This window comes from Henckelia pumila, chromosome 1 (assembly GCF_033568475.1).
Source record: "Henckelia pumila isolate YLH828 chromosome 1, ASM3356847v2, whole genome shotgun sequence".
Taxonomy (NCBI): domain Eukaryota; kingdom Viridiplantae; phylum Streptophyta; class Magnoliopsida; order Lamiales; family Gesneriaceae; genus Henckelia; species Henckelia pumila.
Genome location: NC_133120.1, coordinates 63,723,271 through 63,734,225, shown reverse-complemented (window position 1 = coordinate 63,734,225; position 10,955 = coordinate 63,723,271). Strand labels below are relative to the sequence as shown.

At 25.2% G+C, this 10,955-nt stretch overlaps 1 protein-coding gene across 1 annotated transcript; it reads right to left on the bottom strand.

The window, feature by feature from the left end:
* Positions 1–1,086: 1,086 nt before the first annotated feature.
* On the bottom strand, positions 1,087–3,346 carry LOC140863668 (uncharacterized). Its single transcript, XM_073267260.1, has 7 exons — positions 3,332–3,346; positions 3,015–3,088; positions 2,840–2,933; positions 2,271–2,407; positions 2,120–2,200; positions 1,452–1,557; positions 1,087–1,164 (listed from the first exon to the last, which is right to left on the bottom strand). Exons 1-7 carry the CDS (start codon positions 3,344–3,346, stop codon positions 1,087–1,089), a joined length of 585 nt encoding a protein of 194 aa, XP_073123361.1.
* Between the last annotated feature and the right edge of the window lie 7,609 nt (positions 3,347–10,955).

The window sequence follows — 10,955 nt, the reverse complement described above, 5'->3', positions numbered from 1 at the left end:
AACACTCATCCATAAATCTCTTCCCTAGATAAGAACGAGAAAATATTTGAAGAGGATGCCCAAAACCAGTTTTGAGACTGACGATGATGGTGTATTTTAGATGTTGTTTCTATATTTGAATTTTGTTGTTAGATATATTTGTTCTAGAGGTTATGTACTGAGTCTTGCCTTCTTGTTTAATTTAAAATTCGAAATTAATGTCATTGTGATCTCCCCAGTCATGACGTGAGAAACACAAATAAAAAAATTATAGTTTCCTATGGAGAAAACTTTCATAAGATCAACCACAACACAAAGTGAAATTCTATTCAAAAAAATTAAGATTTAAGGCTATAAATATCTCAAGTTGCATTTAAGTTGATGGATTTTAAATCCACATTTCAAATCCATTTTACTCATAATTAAAATGAAAATTTTTGTGGTATATATATTTTTGTTTTGTTCCAATTTCAGATATAGCTATTCAAAGAGTACTTAAATTCATAAAAATAAAAGTACAAGAATCGGGGAGAATTGGTTTAATTTAATTTTTTTAAAGGTTGATTAGTTTAAAATTTGATATTTTTAAATTATTTTTATCATTTTATATATATTTATTTTTATTTTTATTTTTTTTTAAAAAAAAGGAATTATAGACCTCCCCCCATTCTAGTTCTAGTCCAATAAACATGATAAAAAATATACATACATACTTTTATAATGTGACTCCATCATTCGAGCTAACTAAGGCTAAATGGGAGATATTAGAATGTATTAGATTCATGGATTTGAAATTATAAATTTCAAATTTAGAATTCAAAATCCTTGGGTTGTTTTAATGCATTATATTAAAGTGAATTTTAAAAATCTGCTTTCACAATGTTAAACATTCAGTAGTAATTATGATTGATTTCAAATGACATGCGAGTCGAATGTTTTACTTGAGATAGAAGATTTGATAAACTATTATCATTCTACTTCGAATGCAACCTCCATAAGAAAATAAATGAAAGCTCAGAGAATCAACAGAAAGCTTCTCCAAATAATTAATTGCCCATTGTTGGTCGCCTTATTTTAACTTGAAACACAATCTTAAGACAATAGAGATTACAGTCCATACATGGAAAGGACACTCTGGTATGGATCACCAAATGCAGCCACATTTCCAGGCCTACTAAATACAATCTGCAAAATAAAAATCTTGTAAGTTCATCAAAAGTGTACCAATGGCATGATGCAGGGCAAGTGACACTCCTCAACACACTAGAAAATTAACCACGTCCCTCTCGGTCCACGATAAAATAAGAACAGTATTCATGTTTTAAAATATTTTGATTACATTAGGGCGAACTCAACGGGGACAGAAATCGATAGTCACCTCTCTTAATCAAATTTTGCTTGGCTTTGCATGCGAAAGTCACGTATGAAATCTCTTGGGCTGTAGTGTTTTGTTTCTGAATCTTAGGGCATACCTGATAATTTCCAAGGGTGCATGTTTTGAAACCAGCAGCACAATAGTCGAAATAGTACTCCCATGTCCGGATGAACTTTTCATCGAAGCCCAATGCAAGAATTTGACTAACAACCCAGAATCAAATAATCAACAAACATTATCAAGATTGCATTATCCAAAGCTACAGAAAATCTTTGAAGTTATAAGGAAGTTCTATAAATCAGTTATACAGCATACTATATGAGAATTAGTATTGGTTATGGAAAGATAAAATAATAGGAAGAAGTCTATAAGACTCTTAAGATGGATGAATGTGCCAAATTAATCAAATTAATATTTAGCAGCATATCAGAGAGATAACATTGGAGTAAACTAAATTATAATTGGACATTTCAGATGGTTCAAGCATGCTCTTCATTGACTTGAAATGTTTAAGTTGCAATAACTTGAAATGAGTTTATTGAGTGTTACTTAAGTGACTTTATCAGAGTATTCAATTCAAATAGTGTGCACTGGTGAAGAGAGATTCATGTAGCCGACTTTATCAGGTAAAAAACCAAAGCTTTGTTAACGATGAAAAATTGTTCAAACGGCAAATATTGGAACAACTAGATTCACTAGGCCACCAAGTTCCCACTAAGATATTTGAGGTCGAAATTTACACCGAACAGCTGCATCTTCTTTTACCTTTTCTTGTTCAAGAAATTCTTTCTCCAACATCTTAGAGTTTGATAATAGTGGATTCCTATGTCTTCCAGGTGCTCCACGCTGCAATATAAATAAATTTCGTCAGTTTTCAGATTATTGTTTCGAAATAACTGTTTAAAAAACATATTACCAAAGTCTTGAAGCAGCAGCCATGGCTGATGTTACTCGACTAAGCGAAGGGACGCATGCACCAGGGAATATGTATTCTTTGATGAAATCTGAGGTGCGCCTATATTCATTGTACCTCTCATCAGGAGTTGATATGAACTGCAAAAAACCAACCATTTATAATGTTAGAAATACGTAGCAATAAATATTTGACATGATATGCCTAAACGAAATAGGTGGATGAGTTCATAACACAATAATGGTATATGACCCTTAATTTTGGACTATGAAAAGGAGAGGTTTTAAGATGAATATAGATGTATGTGAACGTTTGTTATCATCACGTTACACCCGACTACAATGTTTAGTGAATCAGCCGAAGATAAAATTATTACCAGTGAGTTAGGATAGTTTGATTCCATTCAATTAATGTGTGTGTACTTGTGAAGACTTAAAAAGAGATATTAGCTTTCAAGAGAAGGATGGAAAGTAATTATTGAACCGATACAAGTTAGAAGAGGTAATTAGTGAGAGTGAATTTGCTGATGATTAAGCACTAAAATGAGCACTAATATGAATTTCATTGCTTACCTGAAGAACGAAAAGACCATTTTCTGCTAATACAGATTCACAGCTTTTGAAGTAGTCTTCCATAAACTCATGTCCCACAGCTTCCAACATCTCACTGCAAAATCATCGGTATGTTGCTGTATTTCATCTTATAGATTGAAATTTTTTAAACATAGTTCAAGCAACAGAAGCTCACCATGATATTATCCTGTCGTACTTGTTGGTGTTAGGTAGTTGGCGATAATCACAAAGGAGAAACTTTATCCGATCCTGAAATAAGAATCCCCTTAAAACTTGTTGGTAAATCTAGAAATCTCTGTCATACTTGGTGTTAGACGATTGGCGAAAGTCGCATACAGATATTTCAACTTTGAAGTGGCATAACTAACCCTTCATATGTGCTTGTAAATCATATTTCATAAGGTATCAAATACATATTATAGTAAAAAAATTTATATGATGGGGACATGTATGGAAAATCAAGTCTTCAACTCAATATTCTCCTCTCGTAACCTCCTTTTTATTCATTCCTATAACAGAATAATGTTTGGCTATGGAAACTGAATGCTAAATAGAAGTTACAAGTACACTGATTGCTAAATATTACTGTTATAGATATTTATTATCTTATATTTTGCAACATTACATTTTGAATTTATATAATTCTTATGTGTTCATGTGGTATGAATTTTATTGAGTTGCATTGTGATGACCATCCCTGTCTCTAGGCATTGACTGAACAGTCCATATTTTTGTAAACAACTAAACGAGGTATTAAATTGGAGTTATGGAATATAATGGACATACAAAGAGGAATTAATCTCAGCTGAAACATTCAGATTTCATACCCTATAAATAGCATATGAATTTTAGAAGAAAATTTACATAAAATTTGTAACCACACCAAATTTCCTTTCCATTATACTTGTCTAGAAAGGAAACAGCTTGGGCAACAAGGTAGAAGCTCGTCTAGCAACTCTCTAACAGAATTTCTGAAAACTTGCTCTAGAATTTTTCCAGCGAGTGTAAGTATGCTTTTATTTTTATATTGCATATCTGATTTAATCCTGACCATTTTAGTATATGAATGTGTTTAAAATATGGAGTTCAAAATCCGTATTTGTATGTTTCTGTGTAGCACTGGAAAGTTATGAGCTAATGATAGGAGTATATACTCGATCGGTACATACATGATTTATGTCGTTCCTGATTGATGCCTCATCCCTTGCAGATTAAAATAGAGTGGACTAATATCAATTAGCCAAGAAATTTGTAATATATATGTAGTTCGTATTTTTGGACTCGTGTAAGTAATTTTCGATGCCTGTTTATACCTATCATTTTGTTAAGATTATGTTTTTTGGATTAAAACTGTTTAAAAAAAAACTGTACGTGAGGATTATTTCCTCTGCTTATTGAGTGAATCTCGTCATTCATCCACTCTCCCCGTCTCAGATAAGAATGAAGAAAAGTTTGAAGAGGGTGAACAAACTTAGTTCTCGGGCTGGTAGAGAAGAAGAAATCAATCGATGCTCATTTTAGTTTATGTTACGTAGTTTTTATATTCCGTTCTGCTGCATTTGAGAACAATATTGTTTAGTGTAATTTCTGCTGTTATTTTGAAGTGTGTCAGACATCTTATTTTCAAGTTTAATGAATTAATATTCTGATTATATGTTCTGATCTCCGAGGCATGTTGAACATGAGTTGTGACACTCAAGATTGGCGCCGGTGTCACCCGCCCCACGCGTGTGGCTTGACATGCAACACTTTGGATAGTAGTTATAGTTTAATACAATATAATAATTGATATTTATCAGCAAATATATTTTTTAAATTAGTTTTTTGCACTATTCCTTCACAATTTACTTAAAGAAGTTTTCTTCTCATTATTTTTTTGGACTAATTTCATAATAATTTATATCTATCTATATCTATATCTATATCTATATCTATATCTATATCTATCTATATCTATATCTATATCTATACTACTATAAATATATGAGTTAAATTGTGAATTTACTCAAATGTCCTCTCATTAATATTTGTTATTTCCAATAATTTTTAATGTATTTTATGTTATTTTGTGACTTTACTCAAATTTCTTCTCATTAATATTTGTTATTTCCAATAATTTTTAGTGTGTTTTATTTTATTTTATATAGCTCATTAATATTTGTTATTTCCAATAATTTTTAATGTGTTTTATGCCCTTTTATATATTATTCAATAATAATTAATTAAGTCTATTCACGTGCTTTTTTACCATTATTATTTAGTTAATTAATTAAGCAAATAATTTTTAATATAAATTATATAATTAATTTTATCCTTATTTATTTCATTTAATAATTAATATTGTTGTCATTTTCAATAATTTTTAATGTGTTTTATGTCATTTTATATATTAGTCAAACTCAAATGTCCTCTCATTAATATTTGTTATTTTCAATAATTTTTAATGTATTTTATGTTATTTTGTGACTTTACTCAAATTTTTTCTCATTAATATTTGTTATTTCCAATAATTTTTAGTGTGTTTTATTTCATTTTATATAGCTCATTAATATTTGTTATTTTCAATAATTTTTAATGTGTTTTATGCCCTTTTATATATTATTCAATAATAATTAATTAAGTCTATTCACGTGCTTTTTTACCATTATTATTTAGTTAATTAATTAAGCAAATAATTCTTAATATAAATTATATAATTAATTTTATCCTTATTTATTTCATTTAATAATTAATATTGTTGTCATTTCCAATAATTTTTAATGTGTTTTATGTCATTTTATATATTAGTCAAACTCAAATGTCCTCTCATTAATATTTGTTATTTCCAATAATTTTTAATGTATTTTATGTTATTTTGTGACTTTACTCAAATTTTTTTTCATTAATATTTGCTATTTCCAATAATTTTTAGTGTGTTTTATTTGATTTTATATAGCTCATTAATATTTGTTATTTCCAATAATTTTTAATGTGTTTTATGCCCTTTTATATATTATTAAATAATAATTAATTAAGTCTATTCACGTGATTTTTTACCATTATTATTTAGTTAATTAATTACGCAAATAATTCTTAATATAAATTATATAATTAATTTTATCCTTATTTATTTCATTTAATAATTAATATTGTTGTCATTTCCAATAATTTTTAATGTGTTTTATGTCATTTTATATATTAGTCAAACTCAAATGTCCTCTCATTAATATTTGTTATTTCCAATAATTTTTAATGTATTTTATGTTATTTTGTGACTTTACTCAAATTTCTTCTCATTAATATTTGTTATTTCCAATAATTTTTAGTGTGTTTTATTTTATTTTATATAGCTCATTAATATTTGTTATTTCCAATAATTTTTAATGTGTTTTATGTCTTTTTATATATTATTCAATATTAATTAATTAAATCTATTCACGTGTTTTTTACCATTATTATTTAGTTAATTAATTAAGCAAATAATTCTTAATATAAATTATATAATTAATTTTATCCTTATTTATTTCATTTAATAATTAATATTGTTGTCATTTTCAATAATTTTTAATGTGTTATGTCATTTTATATATTAGTCAAACTCAAATGTCCTCTCATTAATATTTGTTATTTCCAATAATTTTTAATGTATTTTATTTTATTTTGTGACTTTACTCAAATTTCTTCTCATTAATATTTGTTATTTCAAATAATTTTTAGTGTGTTTTATTTCATTTTATATAGCTCATTAATATTTGTTATTTCCAATAATTTTTAATGTGTTTTATGCCCTTTTATATATTATTCAATAATAATTAATTAAGTCTATTCACGTGCTTTTTTACCATTATTATTTAGTTAATTAATTAAGAAAATAATTTTTAATATAATATAAATTATATAATTAATTTTATCCTTATTTATTTCATTTAATAATTAATATTGTTGTCATTTCCAATAATTTTTAATGTGTTTTATGTAATTTTATATATTAGTCAAACTCAAATGTCCTCTCATTAATATTTGTTATTTTCAATAATTTTTAATGTATTTTATGTTATTTTGTGACTTTACTCAAATTTCTTCTCATTATTATTTGTTATTTCCAATAATTTTTAGTGTGTTTTATTTCATTTTATATAGCTCATTAATATTTGTTATTTCCAATAATTTTTAATGTGTTTTATGTCCTTTTATATATTATTCAATAATAATTAATTAAGTCTATTCACGTGTTTTTTAGCATTATTATTTAGTTAATTAATTAAGCAAATAATTATTAATATAAATTATATAATTAATTTTATCCTTATTTATTTCATTTAATAATTAATATTGTTGTCATTTCCAATAATTTTTAATGTGTTTTATGTCATTTTATATATTAGTCAAACTCAAATGTCCTCTCATTAATATTTGTTATTTCCAATAATTTTTAATGTATTTTATGTTATTTTGTGACTTTACTCAAATTTTTTTTCATTAATATTTGCTATTTCCAATAATTTTTAGTGTGTTTTATTTCATTTTATATAGCTCATTAATATTTGTTATTTCCAATAATTTTTAATGTGTTTTATGCCCTTTTATATATTATTAAATAATAATTAATTAAGTCTATTCACGTGATTTTTTACCATTATTATTTAGTTAATTAATTACGCAAATAATTCTTAATATAAATTATATAATTAATTTTATCCTTATTTATTTCATTTAATAATTAATATTGTTGTCATTTCCAATAATTTTTAATGTGTTTTATGTCATTTTATATATTAGTCAAACTCAAATGTCCTCTCATTAATATTTGTTATTTCCAATAATTTTTAATGTATTTTATGTTATTTTGTGACTTTACTCAAATTTCTTCTCATTAATATTTGTTATTTCCAATAATTTTTAGTGTGTTTTATTTTATTTTATATAGCTCATTAATATTTGTTATTTCCAATAATTTTTAATGTGTTTTATGTCTTTTTATATTATTCAATATTAATTAATTAAATCTATTCACGTGTTTTTTACCATTATTATTTAGTTAATTAATTAAGCAAATAATTCTTAATATAAATTATATAATTAATTTTATCCTTATTTATTTCATTTAATAATTAATATTGTTGTCATTTTCAATAATTTTTAATGTGTTATGTCATTTTATATATTAGTCAAACTCAAATGTCCTCTCATTAATATTTTTTATTTCCAATAATTTTTAATGTATTTTATTTTATTTTGTGACTTTACTCAAATTTCTTCTCATTAATATTTGTTATTTCAAATAATTTTTAGTGTGTTTTATTTCATTTTATATAGCTCATTAATATTTGTTATTTCCAATAATTTTTAATGTGTTTTATGCCCTTTTATATATTATTCAATAATAATTAATTAAGTCTATTCACGTGCTTTTTTACCATTATTATTTAGTTAATTAATTAAGAAAATAATTTTTAATATAAATTATATAATTAATTTTATCCTTATTTATTTCATTTAATAATTAATATTGTTGTCATTTCCAATAATTTTTAATGTGTTTTATGTAATTTTATATATTAGTCAAACTCAAATGTCCTCTCATTAATATTTGTTATTTTCAATAATTTTTAATGTATTGTATGTTATTTTGTGACTTTACTCAAATTTCTTCTCATTATTATTTGTTATTTCCAATAATTTTTAGTGTGTTTTATTTCATTTTATATAGCTCATTAATATTTGTTATTTCCAATAATTTTTAATGTGTTTTATGTCCTTTTATATATTATTCAATAATAATTAATTAAGTCTATTCACGTGTTTTTTAGCATTATTATTTAGTTAATTAATTAAGCAAATAATTATTAATATAAATTATATAATTAATTTTATCCTTATTTATTTCATTTAATAATTAATATTGTTGTCATTTTCAATAATTTTTAATCTGTTATGTCATTTTATATATTAGTCATTCATAAATAATTAAGCCTATTAATTTATTTAAGATATATTAACAACTATATTATCTATTATTACTACTATAAATATAATATTTGTTATTTTCAATAATTTTTAGTGTGTTTTATTTCATTTTATATAGCTCATTAATATTTGTTATTTCCAATAATTTTTAATGTATTTTATGTCCTTTTATTTATTAGTTAATAATTATTAATTAAGTCTTTTCACGTGTTTTTTTACCATTATTATTTAGTTAATTAATTAAGCAAATAATTCTTAATATAAATTATATAATTAATTTTATCCTTATTTATTTCATTTAATAATTAATATTGTTGTCATTTCCAATAATTTTAAATGTGTTTTATGTCATTTTATATATTAGTCATTCATAATTAATTAAGCCTATTCATTTATTTAAGATATATTAACAATTATATTATCTATTATTACTACTATAAATATATGAGTTTCATAATTAATTAAGCCTATTCATTTATTTAAGATATATTAACAATGTCATTTTCATCATTCATATATGGTTCATCATGCATCCCAAATGCTTCATGTAACAATCCTTGCATCACCAATTCATGCTTAGTATTCTCAGAAACCTCTTTCTCCTTAGACAAAGGCTGGAACACGTTTATGTCATCACGAAATTGTACAATTGGCTTTTCCCCATGAAAATCCCAAATATGATAATCTTGTAGCATACCATTTATGGTCAGATGCTCATACATTGTCGCACGATCATGATTCGACGAGTTAATGCATTTGCAACAAGGACACGGTTTCTTGACTTCATCAGTTGTGTCTGCAAATGCATAACGTAAAAAATGTAAGACTCCCACTCGATACTCAAGACTAGCACGAGGGCAGTTCATCCACGCCTTTTGCATTATCAGATCCTGCTCAATTATTTTGAAAAATATAAGTACTTATATAATAACGAAGAACTCATCAAGCACTAAAATAAAAATTTCATAACAAATATTTCAAATAAGTGAAAACGTACAAATAAAGAGAAGAATTTTCAAATTTTAATTTAAAATAATATCAATAATTAAACCCAGTCAAACTCGTATTCACAATCAAAAATCAAATATCCAAATTCTAATTTGTTACACAAAGAACCTAAACCTTGAAGATTATTTTAAATTATCAAATCATGTCCATACTACAAATATTTGATTAAAACAAGACATACAGATAAGTGCATAAGCTTGAATTCGACAAAATCACAATGTCTAAAAGCTTTTGAAATCGCAATTTTATATAAATTTACAATATCAAGATACATATTAAAAGAACATTCTATAGTATAGTGAACAAAGAATAAACAATACGTTCCATTATTTTCTTTTTGGAAGAAAACAAACGAAGAGAAAGTACTCAAGACAATAATTTTTTAGCTGAATTCACTACAATAAAATCTTATCATCAGAAAATAAAATAATGTAGAATCTGTTTTCTAAAAATCATGTGAATGAGTAAAAAACACCATGATATCTACTGGTACACTTATTGACATATTATCAAACAAGTTAAAAGCATAAACTGTAGCCCATGAAACCTTTACGTCCAGTACTATCAGGCACTACATCGTCTATCATAAAGACATTCAACACAATATCTGAATCATTATTGTCGTACCGAAACTGATTTTGAACATTATATACATACTACGCAAAGAAAAAAAACTACAAAAGCAGCAACCTATACATAATCTGAACACCTATTTTAATTTGTGCTTAGATTAGAGATAAACAAAATAACATCTCTGCTAGAGTGAAGGAAAGAACAAAACAGAGAACTGTAAGAAGAACTTACCAGAATGGGTGGTTAGGGAAATCTGATTCTATTTAGGGAGGGGAAAGAATAACAAAAAATAAGGTGAAACGAAGTTGAGATTTTTAAAAAAAGAAACAAAAAAATGGTAGATGATCTTGATTTTGATTTTTGCGAATATTTCCAAGTACTTTTGTTGTGCAGACGGTTGGAGGTGGAACGGTGGCGGCAAGTGGTTTGCTTCTGGAGGGAAGGGAGAGAAGAAAGAGCCAAAGAGGTTTAACCGTTCAAGCCCAAACACAAAGGGCCTAGATGCTAATTGTTTTATTTTTTGAGTATAGTAAAATACCTATATATATACGCTATATATACATATATTATATGTATGTATGTTTATATT

Excerpts from the sequence above, each read along its gene's own strand:
- LOC140863668 (XM_073267260.1), bottom strand. Across the intron at positions 2,408-2,839 it reads ATGGTCTTTTCGTTCTTCAG|TTCATATCAACTCCTGATGA; the intron begins GTAAGCAATGAA and ends GGTTTTTTGCAG. Across the intron at positions 2,201-2,270 it reads GCTGCTGCTTCAAGACTTTG|CGTGGAGCACCTGGAAGACA; the intron begins GTAATATGTTTT and ends TTTATATTGCAG.